The sequence below is a fragment of the Amblyomma americanum genome, chromosome 1, assembly GCF_052857255.1.
Source record: "Amblyomma americanum isolate KBUSLIRL-KWMA chromosome 1, ASM5285725v1, whole genome shotgun sequence".
Lineage (NCBI taxonomy): Eukaryota > Metazoa > Arthropoda > Arachnida > Ixodida > Ixodidae > Amblyomma > Amblyomma americanum.
Window position 1 is genome coordinate 240587174 of NC_135497.1, and position 24897 is coordinate 240612070.

At 49.1% G+C, this 24897-nt stretch overlaps 1 protein-coding gene across 1 annotated transcript in view; it reads left to right on the forward strand.

Annotated features, from left to right (window-relative positions):
• The window catches only part of LOC144095965 (N-acetylated-alpha-linked acidic dipeptidase 2-like), a 29391-nt gene extending 5341 nt beyond the window's left edge, over positions 1 to 24050 (forward strand). Inside the window, exons 4-17 of the mRNA XM_077629367.1 lie at positions 693 to 815; positions 1742 to 1858; positions 2701 to 2884; positions 5968 to 6058; positions 10531 to 10617; positions 11858 to 11940; positions 13116 to 13382; positions 15370 to 15434; positions 16957 to 17030; positions 18477 to 18558; positions 19192 to 19450; positions 21012 to 21093; positions 23647 to 23742; positions 23861 to 24050. Coding sequence (XP_077485493.1) covers positions 693 to 815; positions 1742 to 1858; positions 2701 to 2884; positions 5968 to 6058; positions 10531 to 10617; positions 11858 to 11940; positions 13116 to 13382; positions 15370 to 15434; positions 16957 to 17030; positions 18477 to 18558; positions 19192 to 19450; positions 21012 to 21093; positions 23647 to 23742; positions 23861 to 24020 — 1770 coding nt within the window. The 3' untranslated portion in view covers positions 24021 to 24050. The remainder of the gene's footprint in view (positions 1 to 692; positions 816 to 1741; positions 1859 to 2700; positions 2885 to 5967; positions 6059 to 10530; positions 10618 to 11857; positions 11941 to 13115; positions 13383 to 15369; positions 15435 to 16956; positions 17031 to 18476; positions 18559 to 19191; positions 19451 to 21011; positions 21094 to 23646; positions 23743 to 23860) is intronic.
• Positions 24051 to 24897: the final 847 nt, after the last annotated feature.

Here is a 24897-nt window from a genome sequence, read left to right on the forward strand (position 1 = left end):
TGAATAGGATTGCAAGAAACATTCTTGAATGTCTCAGAAAGCTGCTAACAGTCAACTTGAGTGCAAATAGATGACTGTAATACATATTTTTTCAATCTGCTTGTTCGCAGACACGTACTTTGTTTTAGTGCTTCAGCCTGTTTAAAACGACCAGTTCAAAAATTACACCGTACAGCCGCGCCAAGAGTCCGCGTGAGTCTTGGTGGCATCAGAAGCCTACTCTTGAAATGTATCACAACACACACGATTAAAATGTTTTATTCGCGGTCAGTTACCGCTGGTTACCGAGATGATTTAAGTCCGTGTTGGAGAATCTCCGAGTTGGAGAAACTCCGTGTTGGAGAAACTCTGCGCTGGAGAAAGTCCGCGCTGGAGAAAGTCCGCGTTGGAGAAACTCCGCGTTGGAGAAGCTCCGTGTTGGAGAAACTCTGTTTTGGAGAAACTCCGCGCTGGAGAAATTTGCGCGTGTGTAACCACGGGTCATTGGGCGACACACATTCCTGTCATTGAGTTTTGGGTTTGCGTGCAAACTGGACTCCGGAACACACGCACAGCTTGAAAGATGCCACCTAAGCGAGCAGATTTGCAGCTGTGCTTTGAAATCGCTTTACTGCTAGAAACTCTCTTTTTTGCACAGCTCCAGTTCCCGCGTGCGCAAGATACTCAGGGCCGCTGTGCTTGCGCGTGCGCAGGTGATGCTGTTCAGAGACAACCAGCTGCTGCTGACCTGTTCTTCCAGGGATCTCATGGTGCTAGCCGGCAAAACGCACATCCCACCGGCGTACCTGGCCTTTGCAGCGAGCGGCACCGGCATTGTAAGCGCGCCCTTGTGGCGTAAATACCCCAGTATAGACAAAACAAGTGGCTGAAAAGACAAGCACAAAGACCTTATCCCGCCTGCTGTGCTGTTTCTCTCTCTATAAGCGGAGGTTGCCAGCTGGACCAAGCAAGCACGTGACCTACGCAATGCGTGCTACTAGAAGAGGAGAGGGAATGGCCCTAGTCTGGCATTTTCCTTCCTCGCCGATTAACTTTCACACCTTGTCGCCTTTGACATTTCGTAATCATTTTCCTGCTTGGCTCGCCAAGCCGACAAACGCTGCGAGCTCGTTCTGAACTGCGCACAGAAGTACACATCTCCCGGCGTGCATCGTCGCTGTTCATAGCTATGCAGGAGTTATGACAGAGCCTCCTCCTCCTCCGTGGTCGGTCGACGAGTGCGCACTTTGCCAACAGCACACCGGCCACTGCTTGCCAAGTACCCTCGGCATGCTTTTTGACACAGGGTGTACTCAGCATTAACGCGCGTTACGATGCCGGTTGGGCTGATGCAGCGAATCCCTTTCCTCTAAGACGTGCATTGCACCAGCACTATAGTTAACCGCGGCTTTATACTCGAGTGGAAGTGTTGATCGGTTAGCGCCCAACGGCGATATGTTTTTTCTGCAAGGGGCTTGCTTCGGGCCGCATGGCGCATTTTCTAAAGTCAGAACAACGCCTCGTTCGTCTTCTGCTGCCACCCCGTACCCGCGGTAAGCTGCTATCACTTTATCATCTAGCATTTTAAGGGCTCTATTTGAACATCCAAAAGCTAAAAAGGATCTGAATCGCTCGAACTGCGTCCCGTGTGACCTCAGGAAGCAATCAAATTACGAAACTCCCTTGGCGGTTGCTGCCAAAGGCGTCGAATGACCCTTCGCGCACTTCAGAGCGTGCACGCTTTTTCTTTGCCTGTTCCCAGGGTACACCCGTGTACGTCAACTACGGCAGACATCAGGATTTTGGTTACTTCCGCAACGTAGACCTGCACCGCACGGTTGTCATCGTCCGCACCGGAAAGATAACCATCGGGGAAAAGGTAATTGAGCAACATTGATATCCTAATTCACCGGAAGTCGAGGCACGTGCACGTGACAGCACACTTAACTTATGCTTCCATCTAAGTGAGTACAAACGTGACTGGGACGCCTAAAGCACCCACCGCGCGTTAGCGAGGCACCACCCCCGTTATCTCGCCTGTGCGTGCTTTCTCACTAGAAAAAAAATACTAAAAAGAACCGCCATGGGCACAAAAAAAATGTCTCCCGACTGTACGTTTGCTTAAATGTAACGGCAAATTGGTTAATCATCAGAAAGAAAAAAATAGAGGTGAGGGGGGAGCGGATGTACCATCATCCGCACATCTGTCTAAAGTAGTGTAGAGGGTGCAGTGACAAGCGACAAACGCACTGGGGTATGCGTTTCCCATTTACGGGTGATCTAGGACTCTCAGCAGCGTTCCTCAGGCTGTGTATGCGCTTTCATATGGATTGTGGCTTACTGTTTATGCTTGACGATGATTATTTGGTTTTAATGGCGCAACGGCAGCTCGGCCAAAGCACGCCATTACTAGCGTGTTTGGTCCACTCGAGTTGGGGCCAAAGAGCCATTAGCCAAGAATTTCAGCCCACAGAAGCTGAACGCCAGGGCCAGTGCAAAACATCGCATATTTCGAAAAGCTTAATCGAGCCCAGGAGCCAGCACCAGATATCGCAAGCGTGCTGTTTGTGTGCTCTATGCAAGTATGGAACACTATTCACACCCTTGTGCGTGCGCTTAAATGCAGCGGTACGCTGGTTTATATGTGAATAAGAAAAAGAAACGTATGTACTTCACTGGAACCTTCCGACGAGCACAAGCCTCTGTGCGTTGCGTGTGCAGGTGCGCAACGCGGAGCGTATGGGCGCCGCTGCCGTGGTGGTCTTCATCGACGCGAGCGACGTGGCGCCGCGCGGCGAGGAGCAGCCCTTCCCAGAGTCGATCTGGGTCGGTGGCAGCGCCATCCAGAGGGGCAGCGCTGCGTACATCCGAGGAGACCCCCTGACGCCGGGCTACCCTGCCGTCGGTGAGCGGCGCACCCTTTCTGACAGGCGCCCCCTCCGCTCGGTCGGCTGCAACGGCTCCGCTCTGGGCTTTCGCATCACACTTGTTGGTGTCGGCATTATTTTAAGCGGACCTGAGGAGTCACGTCAGATCGTCTAACCATCTAACGCGACTCCGCCGTGCCACTGAGGCCGCCGCAGGCCTAAATACTGTCCGCTATACAAGCCCATTAATAGAAACCCGCGCGGTTCGATTCGCCAGAGAAAGTTTCATGTACAAGCTTCTCACCACGACCATCTAGGGCCACAAGCTTTCGGCTACGTTCACCTTCCTCCTCTTATCGCATATTCTGCGTCCCTCTTTCGCTTCCTTTAAGCAGCCTGCAGTGGACTTGGTTCCTCGGCCCAGACCTCGAGTGACATTTGGGCGAGAAAATGGGAGTCGCGGAAAGAGATGCGGGAGAAAGTTGACCATGGAAGAGCCGTGCTAGACCGCTGACCGCACTTTTATTGATTTATTTTGTAGCGAGAGCTACACTACGCCAGCTGCTTCGCCTCTTCAGCATGGTCACACTTTCATCGTGGTTGCACCTCGGCCGTGGTCGCACCGACCTTGAGCCGTTGCCTAGCAACCGCCGAAGCTGGCGGGCGTCGCCGCTCGGCGCGCCATCTGTCATGACGTCACTCCGCCGTTGCGCTCGTCGTGGAGCAGACGCCGCTCGCCTCGCCAGTTGTGCGCATGCGTAGTAAAGCGAGAGGGGCTGTCGCAATGTGTATATACGTACGGTTCGGCTTAGCGGGAGGCGAGCCGCAGCGTTTGCTCGGCGTCGCGTCATCGTCTCGTCTACCGGCGTCGTCGCTCGGAGCCCGCAGGAGAGGGCGACCAAACACATGAGGGCATACGAACTGGCCTCTCCAGACGGGGGTGAAGAGGCATCGTGGGTAAAGCCCCTCAATTATCCCCTGTCCGTAACTAATCGTCCCACTCAGCGGCGCCGGGAACCTTATGCGGGGGCAAGGGGGACAATAGTAAGGGTACAGGAGGGACGCTGCTGCCGCGGCTTTTGGTAGCTCTCGCTACCTACCAGGTTTAAGCGGAGCTAAACCACAGACAATTTTTTACGTTATTTTTATACCACTTACATACAAAAGAAACGACACAAATGAAGAAGGTTAAAAACATTCGAATAGGCCCTCGGGACTGAATCCGCTACCGCAATGTAGCTTCACTGCAAGCATTGTCATTATGAGGAGAAGCCGACTTTCAAGCGAAGGCTGCGGAGCACCGACAGAGCACGAGGCGGAATGAGAGGAAAATGAGAATAAAAAGAAGAAGCGAAAAGAAGAGATCATGAGTGCGAAAAAAATTGTACCCGTATTCCCTGAAGGTAATGCAGCTATCGCTGTTAAGTCTCTCAGTGGAGATGAAAAGATGGTGGATCTTTTATTTTTTTTTTCTTGGAGGGTAGTGTTACGGAGGTAAACCACGTAGTAAACGCGGGGCGGGAACGACTTTTCATAATTCGGAGCGGCGCCACGTTCACTGAGGATGAGAGGAGTAGTCAATGTTCAGAGGGATACACACGAAGGAGACGCAACGAGAGGACAGTTCGGAGTCTGGCCAATCATCGCGAGCTTGTAAGTACAGAAACGAACGCTGTTTTGCAAATCTTGTTCCAGAATGGAAAGTTAGAAGAGGCGGATACAAGCGAGTCAGAACCAGCGAAACTGCCTTTACTCTGAGCTAGCAGGGATGAAACACAAGCTGCCGCTCCGGTGCACCGCTGTATGAGCATACAGTGGGCAAGCTTGTTTCTTATGTCGCGTAGTTGCGCACAGCCTCTTTCTAGGGATTACACACCAATATTAAAGACGCAAAATATATCAAATCGGTTATCTCTAGATAATTAATGGATACTAAATCGCCAATTCTGCGGGGCACCCTCACCCAAGACCCGACGGGTTCTTGGGAATGCTTGTCGCGCGCTCTCTGTGGGCGACCCGATGCGCGTAAGGCGCTACGCGTGACTGGTATTGGGCCCGTGCGAGCAGCCGTAGTCGCGAGCGCACATCGCCGCACTCTCGTGTCTCTCCAGACGGCATTAGTAGCCCCAACAAAACACGTACACGAAAGAAAAGGAAGGAATTGGGACTGGCGCTACTACATCTAGTTTATTACACAGGAAAGATCAACAATATATACCAATGACCAGATATGCGCAGACCAGAGAACAACGCCCTTTTCACCGAAACCGCTCAAAATAACCCATCTCTGTCCCGAACAGAGCCACAGACGTATCGCTAACACCCCTCTTTTCCCCTATTTCTTACATGACACGCTTCAAGCAGTTCGCGTGCCTTCTTATCACCGCTTATCTTGTGTCTCTCTTTAGAGAAAAGGCTCACGATGGCCTCACTCTACCCGCACGGCAAGAAATAACCCGTTGGGAAATCGTTTCGTGCGCATACGCAGCAGGCATTGGAAATCCGAGGTCGCGAGGCTTTTCGATCGGTTTTTGATTCGACCGGCACAACATTGGCTGACGACTCTTGCTTTCGTCATTGGCCAACCCATGGACCTCGGCCAATCGCCCCGAATTCATAAATATGTGTCTACTGAGAGCACCGCGGGATTGTTCCGACGCGCGAGCTTTGACCAAGCATTATATAAAGCTTATACGATATTATTATACGATAGGCTAGTCATGACAGCCAACGACAAACACAAGCCAGTCACGAACTGCGCATAAGTAACGAATCAAGCTCTTGATCCACGAGATTGCTGGGATAAAAAAAGGACATGGCCGTGTCAGCTTTGTCGCCTAAGTTCGGATTGCCTGTTCGTTTATGTGTGAAGGTAACAGGAGCCTGTAAGGTTCTTTCTTGTATTTTCTTCTTTTTTGTTTTGTATTTCTGCAAAACAAACATTAAGCGTTTGCAGCCTTATGCAGCCGTCGGGAGTTTGTTTCCAGTTACGAACGTACAGGCTGCACGTGAAATAACGATGCCACATTGTGGTCGTGCGCTTCGATCTTAAAGTCCGTTTTTTATTCTTCTTGTCATAGACCACGCCTGTTGCAGCCACCACCTTCTTTCAAACTTGCAGATGCGCTTTATCGCACCATGGTTGACGACGCCGAGATGCCACAGATTCCAGCACAACCGATCAGCTACGATGATGCGCGGAGTATTCTGAAGTGAGTCTTTTCGCAAATGATACAGTTGTTCGCTGTTGGGTCATTTCCACGCGAAACATTCCAGACCACGAAAGCGACCACTGCCGATTCTTTTGAAAAAAAATTGGGCTAGTTGGCGATTATGTGAAGAGAGTTTCAAAGAAGTATTTTTCTCGAAAGTTTTTTTTTCTTTTTTTTGCTCACTTGAGCTCTGTTTGAAGTTTCCGCGAAGAAGCAAAAGCTGACTGGAGTTAAATTTTTAAATCAAATGGGAAACAGGATACAATAATAAATCTTATTTCAGATTATTTAACTTGTGTTCTTGTTTAATCTGACTTTATTAATGAAGCCATGCAAGAACTTTCCGTGTTTTCTTGACTCAGTAAAAAAACAAGAAATGTGGCGTTTAAAGAATTTTTTTACATAAATGTCATTAACATTTCAGCCTCAAGAAGTTTTTATGTTTTCACCCGCTGCAGTAGCTTATGCAGAAAATAAATTAAAAATGGTAAATCAAGTAATTGTTAAGAAAATTTCTTCCAAAGTTCGCAAAAACTGACTTTTTTTTCTAAAATTCAGACATGAATTAAGGCCCTCCAGATAAAAAACACGTGATATGGCTCATAATACACACCAACTTTGATGCTTGCAATTGAGAATGTTTAATTCGAGTAAATTTAGTTTGATGCGAAGAAAAAATTTTAAGCCCGCAGCCAGCCTCTTCAGTAGATACTGCCGAACTGTGCCTTCACTGCAGATCACGTATCATTGTGCTCAATATGAACTAACTGCTTTGCACAAGATGTGTTCAGTTGATGAAGCAGTGCAAGCACAATGGTGCTAGAAATCGTTCGAGTTAGCTGTCGATGCAAACAACAAAGTAAAGTGAATCTTTGCGGAAGTGGGGTGCGTTTTGACTTCGGGCATTGATTTACCAAAAAGCGGAAACCTCAGTTGGTTTCCATCGGACGCGTTGCAAGTTATATTGAGCGCGATAGTACGTGCCGCCGCCTATTTTTATGACACTAATATGCTCTGTGGCACTCTGCAAAGCGATAATGTGCTGTCACATGTTATGCGTTGCAGTTCATATTGAGCATGATAGTACGTGTTCTGCAGTGAAGACACGGTTGGGCAGTATTTGCAGAGGAGGCTGGCTGCGGGCTTCAAAAATTTTATCATAAAATATGGATCATATCTTATAATAAAATAGCATTGATAGCACTATGGTATATGCGGACAAAACACTCTCATGACGTTCTTCTCAGTTCCTGTTTAGGTAGCTCCTGACACACACACACACACACACACACACACACACACACACACACACACACACACACACACACACACACACACACACACACACACACACACACACACACACACACACACACACACACACACACACACACACACACACACACACACACACACACACACACACACACACACACACACACACACACACACACACACACACACACACACACACACACACACACACACACACACATATATATATATATATATATATATATATATATATATATATATATATATATATATATATATATATATATATATATATATATATATATATATCGTGGTGGTACGGTTAATCCGATGAAGCCGTTGTTATTCCCCATTTCACTTCCCCATTAATCCCCGGCAGGTCCAAGGCGATCGGTCAAGGCGGAGAATCGGTCGACGCCATTGGCTGGAGGGGCTCCTTTGACGGGCATTTGCCGCTTCGTTCTTGAGCTGTATGCGACTACAGACCACCATGTGCTGAAAATTATGCAAATAAGGTGGTCAATATTGGCATGTAAACTTTGAATTTGGCTCTTTTCAATATGAAGCTCTAGATCCGACCCAGCTTCGTTCCGAAAACTTTATTTATGCAATAATAATTCAAGCTCTATTTATGAAAATAATGCTTAAAATGATTATGCTGTGAATTGAGCAGAAAGACAATAGAACATTGTGTGCTAAGAGGGGCACTGCACGGCTTCACCAACACAAGCAAGCAAATATGAATAGCAGGCTTCTATCGCAAGCGCTGACGTGATAGCCTTCTTTTCTTACGTTTCCACTTCGGCAGTGGAAAAAGAAACTAGCTAAATTGTATGAGATTCAGAATTTATTCTACCTATAGCATCCCAAGTTGATGGTTAGTTACGAAATGGCAGAGGCAGGCAGGAAACGACAGGACTAGTGGTTGTCTTGATGCTTTGTCTCCTGTCTGCGTCTGCATTTCGCTACTAATAATGAATTTAGGAAGCCAAAACTAACCAGCCCAACTAAACAATTTAAAGTTGAATGCCGCAGAGGCGAATCCTTGCTTCCCCGGCAACGGGGCTAACAACCCCTTCGTTATTGTGGTCTTCCTCCGATCTTTTCATATCCCACGCAGTCGATCGTTAATTAGCGCTGCCCGTATGGTAAACGGCGTGGACTCCGCAAACGTCCTCCATAGAGGCCCATTTATGTGCTGGTTGACAGTTCCGACTGCCGATTCATAGCTGACTGAAATTGCGACCAGCAGTTTTGTGATAGACCTTACGCTGATTCGAACATAATCAACCACGCACCTGTGCGGCAGTTAAGCGGCCCACAATGCGCAGGGAATCGGATCACTTGTACTAGGCAGTGCGTCGTTTTTCACAAACCCTACAATTCGAGCAGCCTGAAACGGAGAGGTTGCAGGGGTAGGTGTGTGCTACCACATCCACCTCAGTCGCTTTTTGCGCACGTGGTTGCGGTGCACGTTGCAAGCATGACGGCTATCTGTAAACGCGTTTAGGAAGTCATTACGCAACAGCCGGCATAAACTGAGCGCGACTTCTCTTGCCTGCCCGCGCCTTACCCTCCACCTCCACTTTCTAACCATGGAGTGGGTTTTAACGCGAGAGCGTTAAGGAGCTAGTGACGCAGAAAGCCGGCGTCGTCGCCACAGTAAACTGCACGTCGTTCGTACCTGAAAAATCCCAAGAGCGTCGGCGGCGGAGGCCTTGCGCAGCTGCTCCGTCAACGCGCGGAACTGCCCCCCCCCCCCCTCCCTTCTCCTCGCGCGCCGCTGCTGATAGCTGCTGCCGATAATCTGCGGCGGCCCGATTACGCTGTCATGTTCTACTCTTAATTATAGGCGAAGAGCTTAAGCGTCCTTCAAGTTTTTAGTGCAAAAGCACTATGTCACTATCAAAGCTTAAAAACCCGAGGTATGTGTGAAGCCTCAACCTTTGACAGAATGCCAGTGGAGGAGGGCTTGCGCAGCTGCTCCGTCAATGCGCGCGGCCTCCCTTCGCTATCGCCCTAATGTTTTCCGTTCGAACAACCAGATGGCTCCACTAGGGTGAGTTCATCGTTGCGCCTCTGTTTGCAGACGCTGAACTAAAAGCGCGAATGTGACAATTTGCGTAACGTCCCGCAAAATGTATGCGTTTAGCGTACGTAAGCATGTGTACGCTTATGGTCCGTGGACAGTGCCCATTTGTACTGTTTTCTAGCCATACCTGTGTACGCCCGCCGCAATCAGACGGCACGCAGACCACGCAGAGGCGACGTGGTGGCCCGGAAGTGAACAAGGGAGCATTTCGGCGACTGCGGATTTCGCTCACTGTCGAATGTCCAAGTGTGAACGAGCTATTACTATACCGCTCGGTATTAGCGGCAGCCGAAGACCGTGACATTATAGAGTATATTTGCTATTTTTATTCTTCGGTCGCTATTATCACACAGAGCGCACCTTTTCTGCCCGTCCTCATAGACGCGTATATAGAAAGCAGATATAAGTCAGGTTAAGCCCCAATTTCTAAACGACCTCGTGGCGTACCCCTTTGCCCAAGAGCTAACCACAAGGATCAAAACTTTAGGTGGTTAATATTTATTTCATAATACTGCAGGCCACTGCTTGGACGACAGCTTAGTGGAAAGGCAGAAAACTTGAAAGTGGCGCCAGCTTTGTCTATGTGCCTTCAAATATTTAGTCTTTCCACTAAGCTGTCGTCTTCGAGCTATATAGCCGCACCTCAGTCCCGCCGAAAATACCGACAATAGAAAAAAAAACAGAGACGTGGAGGCTCCACCGACCCTCTCTTGTTTCGCCAGCACCCGCCTATCATTTGTCTGTGCACAGCCTACTCGTTGACGATTTCCCACCCATAGGCTAACAGAACAGGTGATTAGTCTGTAAATTCTCACAGAGCTGGTGAGGAGATCCTGCCAGCGAAGGAGAAGCAGATTCAGTCCCATTCAAGACCTGTGTGAGCTTCGAATGACTTGAGGAGTGTCTCAGCACAACGTTATGTGTTATGCTATGCGGTATGCTATGCGGTATACGGTAACGCTGAGTTAAAATGGTCTACAGTCTGTGTATAGGTACCCGTAAGGCTCATGTACTGTACCCGCTGGGCGGGTTTTGCTAGACGCCATGATGGGCTTGGCAGACAGGCAATCATGTTCACGGGACGTCTGCCTTTGGCCGCGTGCAGAGAGCTTGATGGGACGCCATGTCCAGACAAATGGGACCCCATGCTTGGAATTGCCTGCTTCGTCAACGCATCGGCTCCACGCATCAAGTGAGCCAGCTTCATTCAGTTCGCTCGCGTTCATCGTCCTCTTCTCTCGGGCTCGAAACGGACAATGTGCGGAACAGTACCGTGTGTACCCCTGGTAGGCGGACCATGGCGAACCCGGATGGGCGATGCCATTATCGCCTGCCACTTTAATTCAGAATGCTGAAAGTGCTTATCTGTCAACCTCTCCGGTTCCTATCATCTTGTTTTCTTAGTGAAGTCCACGCATGAGACATTTGGCTTTCTTTCCCGTCGTCCCCTTAAAATGGGAGAATAATCAGGCAAAAGCACCGTGGCCTACAGGCTGTACCGGATTTATTTCCATTTGCCTGTGGAATGTTGTAGTTTAGAACTTCTTGATTGCGAAAGACTCCTCTGATCTTCTTCCTCTCACGGTACGAAGAACGGGCAGAAACGAATGCACAGTCGGGGAGAAAAGTCTCTGGGCCGCGTGCTTCGTTAAAGATGCCGATAGCTCTATTGTTAGCCGCCCGCTGAAGTCCATACTAGTGGAGGTGAAAGTCAAAACTATAACTGTGGTCTCCAGCCGGCGGCTAATAATTGAGTTATCGGCTTCGTTTACGGAGCACGCGACCCAGAGACTTTTGTCCCCGACTGTACATCTGCGCCTTCCTTATGCACCCGCCCACGCATCACTGAAATGTTTGTTACGATGCACTGCAACGACAAAGACAGCGCCACAAATCCTGGAAAACTTCCCTAATATAGCTACCGCTGCCAAAAAAATAATAAATGATCCCCTTTTCGACAGAATAAAAAATTGATCAATCGTTTTTTAATGTGGACTGATTTACCGACACATGCTGTGCACGAGAGCCCATTAATAAATTTTCATGCCCGCAAAACTAACAGTTCTGTTCATTGCTTGATCGACGGTTTAGGGTCAAGCTGAGCCGAAAAAGTGTTGATGGCTGCGAATGCCTCAATTCTGTTCTGTCATTTTCATCCGCTGCACCATGCAAGTGGTCAGTCCTTGCATGGCGACGCTTGAACTAGTGAGGAAGAGAAGGGAGGCGTGGAATAGGATGGCCGAGTTACTCTGTCCCTGCTCAAGTTCAAGCAGGTGCTCCCTCACTGTGATGTCTTTGGTTTAGGGCGCCAAGAAGTCGCAGAAACTATTACTTTCTTAATAACGAGTGTGCAAAGGAAAAGAGAAAGCCGTGTTTGCTGCGTTGTCGCGTGGAATAGATTGCTAGACCTCACGAAAAACCCCGATGTTCAGATTGCAGGTCGACGTACACAACGAGATGGTCTTCCGACCTATCCTCAACGTTATCGGCATCATCAGAGGCAAAGTGGAACCAGGTAAGTGATAAAGGAGTAATTATTAGTTAGCGTCTACCCAAGCACAGCCATACAACTACAAAGGAAACGTGTGAATGATGAAATATTGGTAGATTTTCCTGCATGTTTTTCTTTGATGCCTTCTTAAGACACGCGTCTGGTGAACCTTTGGGCCGCAGTTTTTACATTCGTAATTACTATGTATCGGAAGATTGCTCCGTACTGCTTTGCCTCTTCCTAATGAACCATTTATTCCGAATTTCCACTCTTCATCAGTTTGCACTCGTTCATCGTTTCGGCGAAAATTCTGATACTTCCTGAACACTGCGGGCAGGATTATGGGGTCGATCTGTGTGCTAGCAGTTAATCAGCCCTCTTCTATAGGCCCGTTTCCGTCAGCGCTGTTTAGAATGCGGAAAAGCGCGGTGAAAGCATCAAGTTACAAGAAACACAGCAACGGCATGAAACAAAAATTACCCTTGGATGAGGGGAGCATGTAAGCACGTGCTTGAGCATGCCTTCGGGATACCTGCAGATTCGTTGGTAGCAGTGTACTCGATTCGAGGAACTGTCATTGCCCGCAGCGGCGTGTTAGCCCTCTGCTAAGCTTTGTGACTACTCATTATCTCAAATTAGCCGTAACGCATCAACAGTGCCGCAGTCTAGCAAGCAACAAAGGTCGCGGTGAATGTCTGGTGTAGTGAGCGCACTAAGTCTGATATTTTGCTGGCGGGCAAGCGGACGTTACTGGGGGCGTCAACACGTCAGTGGCCCAAGTTCCCAAAGCTGGCCGCACTGAAAGACGGTTCGTGACGACCGCTTTGTGCCAACGGACCGTAAAGTTATGACAGCCCTGTGGTCTATAACCATGGCTCCGGCCAATGGTGAACCACGTAACGTACGAACGGTGTTGAGCATGAGCATTCGGTTGCTGATTTGGCGACGGCAGCTGTGGCTTTAGTTTCATCGCCAGCGCATTGCCAGGGTAATGTGCGCGCGAACCGTGACGGCGCTTCCGAAGGCACTTTCTGCGCGATTCACAAGTCGGTGCGATGTTCCTTAGCGGCGATATCGACGTCTTAGTACACGGCGCGGCCATTGGTGTGAACCGATCGGCGAGCGCATGTGGCGGGTATAGTGTCGCTCCTTCAGCAGCCGCGTGCTACAGATGGGCTTTCGGCGCGTCGCTGGCGCAGATCGGTTCGTGATGATCGGCAGCCAGACGCACGACGACACGCGCGGCTCGGCACACCCGCTGCTGTCGGTGACGAAGCTGCTGATTCAGAGCAAGGTCTTCTGCCACCTGCACAAGCACCACCGCTGGACGCCCCGACGCAGCCTCATGTTCGCGCTGTTCTACGCCGAGGAGAACAGCCTCATGGGCTCCACCGAGTGGGTCGAGGAGTACATGGGCGTGCTGCAGAACAGCGGCGTCCTCTACCTCACCGGAGGCATGCTCAGCGGTACGTGCGTTCACCTGTCGACCTCTTCCGGGTTGCCTACCTTGAGAGGCCATGTTGAGGTCCATCTACCTGGGCTATATTTCGCTCGCGTGCGCAACCTGTACGATATGCGCCGCGGCGTTTTTAAGCCCGAAATGATTTTATTTCCCATTCTCGGCGAATTCAGGTGAACGCCGTACGGTAACTGCGGCGAACCTGAGGCTGAAGATTAAGCCGAACTTATCCGAAAACTTCCCAACTTTTTTCGTCCGAATGGCATCTAGGAGAAAAAAACGTCAGGCCCGGGCGGGATCCTAGCCACCCTCTGCGCAAACAGCAGTTTCGTTTCTGGTCGAGCTTTGGACTCCACAGAGCAAAAACGCGTCACTTTGGTCTCTTACGAAGAAGAAGCGTAGCACAGGTGTAAGAGATACCGAGTACTCCATTTCGTAAAAAACCGAAGGGATTTGCTTTGCTCGTATATTCCTCCAGCTTGAGTACCACGTGAAAACGGCAAATGCATCTTTGTGTTTTTGTACATCCACCAGACAGGCACGATGTATTTGCTACAAAGGAACACACTGCAAGCGGTAGTGTGGTCAAACATTTATAACCCGTGACCCTCCAGGTAGCAATCTTTTCTCTCATCTTCTGAATCTCCTTTTTATCAGTAGTAAGCGTTATTTCCGTAATGCTGCAGTGATTCTCCGAAGCATGTGGTGGGCATCGCTGTCCATCGAGTGCTTGCAAAATTTCCGAGATGCCGTGCCAAATACCTACGCTCTTCCAATTTATTTTGGAGCCAGTCTTCCTAGAGTGCAGTCTTTTACAACGCGTTCTGCCTCGAGTACACTGCCTCCATACCCGCAATAAAAAAAAACGGCAATGTCATCAGCCTAAGCCGGTATCTATTTCAAACGACTGCAATTTAAAGCCACGAAGGCTTTCACGAAGAAAAGCAAACAGAAGTGTTTGAGGTAAATCCTGGATAGCATAGGGGAGAGCGGACAGCCTTGCTTCACCGAAGATTTTCATCAACACATATTTACCTAGTTCACTAAAACCTCTGCCGTTCAATCCTCGTAAACCTTCCTAACGCCACGTTCACATATAAGAAGCATGTTGGCACATTACACGTGATCGAAAGTTTTCGCTTAGTCTCACGGCATTGGTGAGATTTCTGTACCCTTTTGTGCCGCAAGTCTGATGAAACTCTGCAAGGTGTTTGAATTACCGATTGGCCATTGCTTTTATTAATTTTTGTTTACTCCGTGCTTGTAAGTCTAATTGGTTGATGTGAGCCAGCAACTTTTTTTTTTAACGGACATTTTGCAAGGTCTACTGTAGGGGTAGAGGCTAAAAGCTACAACGCTGAACGCCCGCTGCAGTTCAGCGTAATGCGTGTACAAAAAAGGAACACGAAATGTATCCACTTATGAAGGTACATTACTTGAGTGCAGCTGGAAACAAAAATTTGACAGTGGGGTTCACTTGGTCATCTCTTTAGGGGTCTAATGTAATGTGCACTGTTGTAAACTATGGAGGCGTTCTGTTTTCCTCACATGCTTTCGAGGACACTGACATCTGAGACAATTCTCACTGGCCCGTCAGCGGCAGCGTGCTCTCGTAAGCGCTGCAAGATTCACGGCTGCGAGGAAGGAGAAGGGCTCGCGGAGTTCTCTGTGAGGAAGGTAAAGACGCTGTCGACTAGCACAATGGACGCTAATGGCCGCCACAACTTCCATCCATTTCGTGCTTACCTCCGGCTACAAGGGCAGCTTGTCTTGTTTTTAAGCCTCGGAAAGCGAAAGTGAACGAGGGCTATTTGCTTGTTTTTTTGTTTACCTGTTTGTGTTGCAAGTGCCGGTTTACATTCTAGTACTGCGGCTCGGCTAAGCCAGCTGTTTGACTAATCTGATAGATGCCTTTGCTTTGTTTTCTCTAATAATGCGCCAATAGTGCATGGTGAGTGATAGGTTCGCACCGAACACTCGTCTGTTGATTGCAGGCAGCAAGTTCGTGCCGAGGGCCACTCCGGGCCTTTCGTGGTCAATACGACACGTCGCTGAGCTGGTGAGTCGTTTCGAGTATAGCTTCGACTGTTTCCTCGTTTCAATGCGATATTAATACTGCCATCTTCCCAAAATCTGTGCGGTAGTGTCCGTTTGAGGCCGTGTAGTGGAATGTGGAGAGGAAGGGGAAGGAGAATGGAGTGGAGGTTAGTGGGCAATCAGAACAGTTCGGAATCGTTCGGAGGAGTCACATGGAGAGCAGGAGGCGCGGCGGCAAATCAGAGACGTGAAGAGGGAGGCAGGACATACGTCAGCAGCAGCAGCGACACCCGTTCTTTCAGTTCTCCTTCACGTTTCGTAAGTGGCAGAACCTGCACTGAAAGAGTTGTCCTGTCTCTCAAGCCGTTGGACTTGCGTGCATTGCGCGAAGCCGGTTTAAACTGGCACCGACATGGAGGGGACCAGTGATGAATTCCGCACCTTCGGTCAGCGACGCAGAAGCCCGCCGAGCACGGAGGGTTGAGCTTCAGCGGCTTAGAAGGGAGCGGCAGCGGCTTGCTGGTGATCTCGCCATTCGACGCAATATGAATGTCACTGCGGAGGCAATGTGTCAGAACCGACACGCGGAACAGGCAGCATCGTCTAGCGGGTAAAGCTGAGTGCAGGAGACGCAAACGCCAGGCGGACTCTAATGCTAACGCATGCACCGCCTCATGAATCGCATTGAATGTTTGTGATTTTTTTCAACCTGCTCCACCTTGGAGGATCCCTCTTAACGCATTGTGGGCTGATGCTGCTAATGATGCTTGCAGTTTTCGATATTGTCGGCCCCTAACTTATTATTCTGCCGGTCACCCTCCCGTTTAGCTCATCGATAGAACGACTACCTTAATCTGGTAGTGGTCTAACAATGAACATGGGAGATTTTTCTTCAGCTGCAAACATTTGAGAAAGCTATGCGACTTTCTTGTGTAGCCACAAAGCTGATTTCAGATAGATGTTATTTCTTAATACTCACTGTGTTCACACACACGTAGAAACATGCGTGTGCTGTTAGCATCTGGACTACGTATGACTATTGCAGGTCACCGGAAACTTTTCCAATTCTAGAAACTAAAAGGCCTGTGATGAGACCTGAAATTTTGCTTTGAATCGCCATACAAAGCTAAGCCTGTTCAATAAGTCAGAATTTTAGAACAGATAAGGCAGTAATTTTACTTAAAACCTCCGGTTACCTCGTTTTCGCGCTAAGCTCTAGCTACTGGATAGATTCGCCTTTACGTACCGTTCGCTTTGGATGCGGAGGTGGGAGCCGTTGAACGCCGTGATGGGGAAACGTGCTCTTTTTTTTTTTTACCGCGATGTCGTGGCAGAAGCCGGAAGTAACACAGAATGTGCTTGATCCCGGTAAGCTGCGTTCGGCAGTCAACCGGCAACTTTCTTTCGAGCCCCTTCGCCACCGCACACACACATGCGCACTGGTTGCAAGCAAGCGTAGAAGAATGGGATGGGTGCATGCAGCAAGCAGTCGTATTCTGAGAGCGTGCGATACTAACCGTTGCCTGAAATGCTTATCGTTGCAGGTGCATTCAAACGAGACGATCACTCTGCTGCAAGAATGGGAGCATGACAAGGGAGCGTTAGCTCACATGGCGGTGTAAGCGCTGGTTTAACGACCCTCTTTTGGTGTGGGCCAGAAGTAACAAACCGCGCTCAAAGTGAGGGTTGGATTTAAAATCGTTCGACGCGAAATAATGCAGCGCGGAAATTGTCCTCGCCTGTCCTTTTTACCGCGTTAATGCAGCTGTGCGTGGCTCTCTCGTCCGCCACATGGATGGTCGACGCAGCCTTCTCAGCTCTGCTGGTAGTCTTCAGCTAATTATTGGCACGAAGCCCATCTTGCGGCCGCGGAGCTGTGCATACGCTCACCTGTTGATCAGATTGCTCGTTCGAGAATTTCTGCAATGTGGCATCTCTGCGTGACTTCGTTTTTTTTTTCTTCAGCTGACAGTGAGACGTCCATGTGCAGTCAGGAAAAAAACGCACACACATAAATTTCCTCTACTGTTCAAAACTATCAGAAAACACGCTTCAACGGTTTCGGAATGAAGTGTTTGGCAGAGTTGGCCCCGTGCCTTCGCAGGATAACGAACGAAAAAGCAATCGGGTTCCGTTTGTCTAGCGGTGATGCGCTCGGATGGCTGCTTTTGCCTTTCCACCGTTCGTTGCTACACGCACTGTGCGTCATGTAGGGCTGCGCTAGCATTAGTCGGTCGGACTGGGCTTTGTATGTAAGAAAACCGTGCTGGGCACTAGATAATAAAATATATTTCTGAAGGTAAGATTGCAAGTGTTTTGATGCTATGTGCTCTAGTAACTTCGAGCACGTACTTATGAGTGATGTGGGCCGCCGCGTCCTGTGTCATTCCTTAACGCGGGGATGTCCCATTCGAGAGCTATTTTCCCTCTTTTGAAACGGACGTTGTGTCCTTAGAACATTTTGGTCACGGCGGAATGTCAGCTAACGTTCTTAATGGGTGCCATACGTGGCCGTGGTGCAATTTCTGAGCGACGCTAGTCCACCATGTAGTGCGAAAAGTTCAGCTCGTGGCGAGTAGTTGTACGCGCGATAGTTTTGTGAAATGAGCCGCTTGAATCTTCGCAGCAAACTGGTTCTTCTCGGAATCTCGGTGACGCCACGCGGCTTTCAAGCGCTGGTCAGAATATCCGTGCCTCGCTAAAACTGCCTGCGCTTATACCTCGGGACTTTTCCGCGCTGCTATCCCACATAAAGCCAAGCATATGCTGCGTTGCCTACATGGGGCTGTTCGAACTACTGGGAATTACACGTCGACCTTAGATAAATCGTTTGATATCTCATACATATGGGTTATCATTATTTATATAGTCTTATTTCGGCGCTTTTAGCAATTAGAGACTAATACAAATGAAAATTTTCAAAATCTGAGTATTAGAGGCGGGGGGCGAGGTCATAGCCACAGTGATAACTCAGATGCAAAAAAAAAAACAAGCTAACATGTTATTATAGATCCCACTGCAGACGTCTGAGACCGCTATTTTTTTCTCTCTCTCTCTCTTTCAGGGCGATGCCCCCATTGGGACTAGCAGATGAAGCAGCATTCACGTTTGGTGCCGGCGTTCCATCAGTGTTCTTTCATTTTATGGTGAGTAACCCACCCTTCTGTTAGGTGTTCCCTCTCCGTTCTTTTTGGGACGGCCCATCTCACGCATTCCAGCTTTTCACTGCGGCGAGACATTCACACGCCCGAAGAAGACACCAAACGTGCTGTCAGCGCTCGCGAAACGGTCACGGAGTAAGAGTGAAGACGAGTTACGTACTAGAGTTTTATTTGGAAAACGAGAAAACTGCGCAATTGCTGGTTCGTGTCCGTCTTTCTGACCAATTACAGTGCCGCTTTTACTGCACATGAAGCATACGTTACGGAGCGTGCGCTTGAACAATTCGGCGGAAATCCGTCTGGCTGGATTGTTCAATGTAGAAAGAGAGCGCCAACTAAGGGTATATGCTATAGAGCCTCTCTAGAGCGGCATATACACCACACAACAGCGAACAGGCGTCCGGGAATTTTCGACGAGATCTGCTTCCTTACTCGCCCTCGAAGAAGGGACCGAGTCAGTTCCGAAACGTAGGGACCTTCTTTCTTTGAATGGTCTCTCTCTGCGAAGCGTACACTTTTGTGTGTCGAAGATGTAGAGCTTCCAGTTCCAGAGAGGCAGACATGGAATGCTCGGCACAAGTTGAGCGTCACGCGATGGATGCCTGTGGGTTCGCGCAGCACCGGCACGAGACGGAAAGCATGTACCCGGCCTTGGGCACCGCCCACGACTCGTACTCGCTGGTGGAGCGGCAGGTGGACCCCAAGTTCCACCTGAGCCGCATGGAGGCGCAGGCGTCGGCGCTGCTGGCGCGCCTCTGGGCCGACCGCACGCTTCTGCCTATGGACGTGCTCGAGCTGGCCGAGTGGATAAACTTCCGGGTCAAGGACTACACCAACAGCCACCGGTCGGCCGTCGAGGCAAACAAACTGTCACTCGGTCTGTGCACATCTTCGAGCATATCTGTCTACGGTTTCCGAAAAAAACGCCTAAACTTGAATGCACCCAACCTATCTGGAACCCACATATCGGCGACGCGCTCGCGTCCGTCCAAAATCGGCCCGCAGGGATAATTCGCTACTTATATTCTCATGACGTTCACATATCCTCTAAAAAGATGGAATCCGATCTTATCGGCATTTCTGCTCATCGCCTCATCGCTAGCCTTTGTTTTACAAATGTTTTCACTCGCCTTGGTCATGTACCACACGTCGTCCCCTAACTCCCGGCACGCATGTCACACTACACACATTTCTCATGCGCTTCAAGTCACCTGTCCACGTGCCGGAACTCTTTGCTGTGTCATTTTTCTTCTCCGCATTCACCAACTGGAATTATTTTTTCATACAAAGACGCATCAGCCGTGTCCCCTCTGACGTTTTCAGAAAGACGAAACTTACTTTGTGCAGCAAACACGATGTAAATCAGCATCAGATATAAGCCACCTTTCATATAATAACCTCAGCAGGAAGTTTCTGAGGCAATAAAGTGTAGTTTCTACGCGAGGTAAAACAGAGACGCAGGTGCAGGCTGACGCTCGTACCACGAACCGACCCCGCGACAGCCACATTCAACTTCTCAGAAGCACGGAGCTCACGGGCGAGCGTGAGTTCAGAGTTCGTCGTCCTCACACGGCCGAGCCCGGAGGCGGGTTCTACATAATGCAACAGCGCTCCATTATTGGCAAGGGAAAAAAAGTGCGGAAAGGGGGTTGTTTTAGGGTAATAGGGTTGAACGTTCCAAAAGCGACTCAGGCTATGAGGGACGTCGTAGTGGAGGGGTCCGGATAATTTCGACCGCACGGGGTTCTTAACGTGCACTGACATTGCACAGTACAGGGGCCTCTAGCATTTCACCTCCACCGAAATGCGACCACCGCGGTCGGGAACGAACCAGTCGGCAGCCGAGCACCATTAACCACTGAGCCACCGCCGCGGCGCCTTGGAAAGGAGGTTGTGCTAGCACTCTACCACCATCTTGGCGCCATCAAAAATGATCGCGCAAAAATAGATGCAAAATTAACCACTCACCACGTGAACAAGCGTTCAGGTCTTTTTAAATATAATTCTAAGCACCCTGATCTCAAAAAGTTGCAAGCATTCTGCCTTGTTTCACATTCATAGTAATAGCGGTCATCATGTCACCGGTCTGAATCACATGATCTGCAAAGATCGTCGTTGCCTGTTTAGTACGCCCTGTGTTTGGTCCGCAGAATAACGGTTGGCTGTCAGGAGGCGTTACCATATAGTGGCTGCCAGCGCTCTTAACAAAACTGTGGAGGTGATGTGCATGCGAGTGCGGCCTTAGCTCTTAATTTCATTTCCATATAAATGACGACTCTTTGACAACCTCGAATGTTCAAGTCAGCTGAACAGCCGCGCACAAGACTGTTACGTGTCATTTTGTGCGCTATACGACTTTTTTTCTGTACATAGGGCCCTGATAATCGGGCGGCACTTCTCGACTCGCACTACAAGGGTTGGCTGGACTTTTCTTTCAGGGCCTCTCCAGCAGTCTGCCGAACACTTCGTTGAATCGGCACGAGAGTTCATGAACTGGACACAGAAGATCAAACAAGGGAAGTGAGTACATCTCTCATGACTTTTACTGCATAGCACGGACCGTGTGCATGACGTGATCAAGCGATCTTGATACCACAACGCCGCTTCTGCGGACGGTAATTTCAGCTCATATGCGAAAGGCGTAGTATACATACAGGGTGTTAAAAATTGGTCTTTCCGAATTTTTGTGCACATAAAAGATGACCAGTGCATGACATCTGTTTGTACACGTTGTTACACCACCAGGCTGACACAAAGTGTATACTTGCCGTCGTCAGTTTATTAACTTAAATTAACTTTTTATTCACTGCAGTTAGCGTGCATGCTTATATTGCAAGCCTAGCCGGGGCGGTCGTATTTCTAAACTACTCCATTTAATAGAATTCTGTAAGTAAGCCCATGTCAAGACGCATTCGCCTCCAAGTTTCCAACTCAGTTCGAGCAATTACTCATGCGGGATAGTGACTATTGGCGCGAAACTTCTCCCTGCATAGTTTGAAGCACATGCTGTGTATGGAACCGATCACTACTGCCCTGCGCATGCATAATTACGCGGATTGAGTTGGAAATTTGGAGGCGAATATCTCGGAAAAGGGACATGCTGCCTATATAGCAATACGACCGCCTCTAAGTCCCCACTTTGAACATGCACGCTAACTGAAGTTAATGAGAAGCTTTATGAAGTTTGTTTATTAGGAGATTGACGACGACGATTACCTTCTCACATGGCGTCCGCTCGGTCGCGAAACTTATGTACATAAACGACTTTCTTTCACTCCCCGTCGTTTATTTTTAATTCTTGATGCCTACTTTTGAACACCCTGTATAGCTATGATCGGCAAGCCATTACGGCTTACTTTGGTCGAGCAGGGGGCCTCACATGCCCGCGAAAATATTTGAGTGAGTGAAAATAAAAATAATAAGTTGACGCGTTTAACTAAGATTTTTTATATAATTGCGTAAAATTATATATTCAGCCACTTCAATGCAGCTGAATTATTTCAGTGTCACATTTCCAGGAGTAGAACAGCACACCTAATACCCCATTTCGCCAGAGACGTTGCGTGCTGTTGCGAAATTGCCGCCCTGCGACAAAAAAAAAAAAGCGCCATATTTGAGTGAATTGGACGGTTGAATCATTTGAAAGCTGGCTTGAGCAGCCACTCTGACCTCTGTGGTCGCAGAGAGGTACGCATTCCTATACGAATGCGCGCTTGCGTCCGCGACCTCGGGCTTCTCCGTGGTTCGAAAGCTTTCTGTGCACTGCGAAAGAAAATGGATGGGGAGGAAAAAAAAGTACCGCCCATTCAGCATCTTTTCAGTGTCTCAATTGACACTGAATGTATATTTGATTGAAATCCAAGAGCGAAAACGATACTAGGCGCGCAGAAGACAAGGTCAGACATGGTTTGTTTCCTTCCCACGTCCCTCTTTCGTTTGCGCGGCTCCACTGCGCATTATGGCACGGTCAGAGAATTCCGTGGCCTGATCTAGGTGAACTGAATCTTAGTATACGTACATTCGGACTGAAATGCGCGGGGCTCCTTGCTTTCGCCAGCATTGGAGAAACGCCTCGCGATAAGTGTATACGTTAACGTTGCGCGACAGTTAACACTTGTGCTTTCTCGCGGTCGGTTTAGCGGGGGTAACTAAGCTGCATGGGCTTCGTAACACCCGCGCCAGACTCCATTCTCGCCACTTTCGAGCAGAACTCCAAATGAGCTACAGAAGCGTTCCGTGTCTCAGACTGGCTGTAGAACCACGGGTGTGACGACAGTCCCGGACGATGTCGTGGATAGAAATGGGGGCAGGCTGGCGCGGTACTCAAACAAACGCTTTACTGGGCCGCCTTGTGCCCACAAACTGAAATACCACTCGTCGGCGGCGTCGAAGATTAGAATCGTACGCCGTACTCGGCGTCCTAACCTTCAAGGCGTCTTCTAACTTCCGAGATAAGGCGCCTAAAACACGCTCAACAATCTCAACCACGTAGGAACCGACGCACGTGACCATTACCGTTCCAGAGCGCTCTGGGCGCGTCTCGCGCGGCAAGGAGTGATAAGGCCACGTGCTGTGTCCATAGACAAAGATAATAAAAAAATCCTAAGAAAGCTTTGCGGTAGTACTATAGTCAGCCTGGTGGTAGGATTACGTTTGGATACTAGCGGGATTAAACGCGATCAGTACTGGACGCATACAGCTTCAAAAACCTACTATGCATGATTCAAAGCTGTCTTACTGGAACTACTGCTTGCGGAGGGAAAGAAGCAAAGTGAATCGCACTTAATTAAACATTGAGTAGATTTTTTTCTTTTTACTAGTTAGCATGATCTGCAGTAATACGATGAAATGTTTATAGAAGCGCGTACAGCGGTACGGCGAAGTGTCTTCGCGAGTCTGCGCGAGAACGTATTAGAACATCTCTCTGGACGCAGTGAAAAACAAGCACTGCGCAACAGCACTGACAACTAAATTTGAGATTGATACTGATATCGCGCTGGTGCTGGAGTCAATGACATTGTTCGCAGAGAGCAGCGCGCTCAGCTTGTGCTAACCCAGCTGCTCTCCGCGCAGCCCGATGTACGCGCGCATCTACAACGACATCGTCGTCCGACTCCCGAAGGTCTTCCTCACCCCCAGTGGCGTCCCCACACGACACATCACGCACAAGTGAGTCCACTGGCACGGCAGCGGGGTTGTGGGCCGTCTCTCGGGTCAGCCTTGCGCTGCGAGTTATCCTTATGTGATTCACGTGGCCACAATGCCTGCACGCGCTGCCGTTTCGCAGGCATCTGTTGTTCTCACCCGAGGGGCTCCCCTTTCCTGGCCTCCAGGACCTCATCCGGCATCGGCCCGTCAACAGAAATGCCTTCGGCCACATGGTGGCACTCATCACAGAGAGCATCATCCAAGCGACGGAAATGCTACACTTTTCGCCAGTTGTCTGACATTAAATTCAGAGCACATCACCTCATCCACCCGCTCTCCAGTAGTCCTCTTCCTTTACGATGGACCATTCTATGGCGTTTGTAAGTTTTAACATGCACGTGCAGAACAGAGCACAATTTTAAAGTTATCGTGGTCATTTCGGCCGAACAGACTAAATAAAATTTTCTTGATGGTCGCAGTTACTCCCCAATAAAAATGACCTTGAATTATGCAGGAACCGAGCGGCCGGCCAGGCCACTTCCATGTATTTTGTTCAGCCCTATTGCAAAAATTTGTGAGTTATTGAACTTCCAAGCATGTTAAGCCAGATCGCTTTCAGATCGCGTGAGAATGTGCAGGTTGTGCCGCCACATCGCATGATGCACCGAATGAGGGACTGCGTACGCTGGAGGTGTAGCGAAGGACATGCGACAATAGGGATCTCTTTCACAAGTTCGAATCTCTGAAACACCTCTCACCAGTACCACAATGAAGGGCCAACTGCTCAGACTGGAGAGCTCTCTCGATATACCGACAAACTATTCATTTCGAGTTTCTGCAGTTCTACAAACTTCGAATGACCTACAACGTCATTCACAGAGATGGCCCTGCGCCTGCTCAATGCATCTTCATGCATGTTGTAAAGGCAAACTGCAACGTAATTTTTTCTATGCCTCTTAATGTGCTGGGCATGTCACGAAACTAATTGTAACGAACTTCCACTCTTGTCAAAGAACTGCTACCGCTGCTACAAGCGTTTAAATAGCTCTGTAGCCGACGACGCATGCGCATGGCGGCATGTCGCGCAGTTAGGCGACTTACCGAATATGACGAGAGTCCGGGAAACCGAACGCCGTCATCAAGCCGGGCCCACTGGTTGCGAACGGATTGCAGACG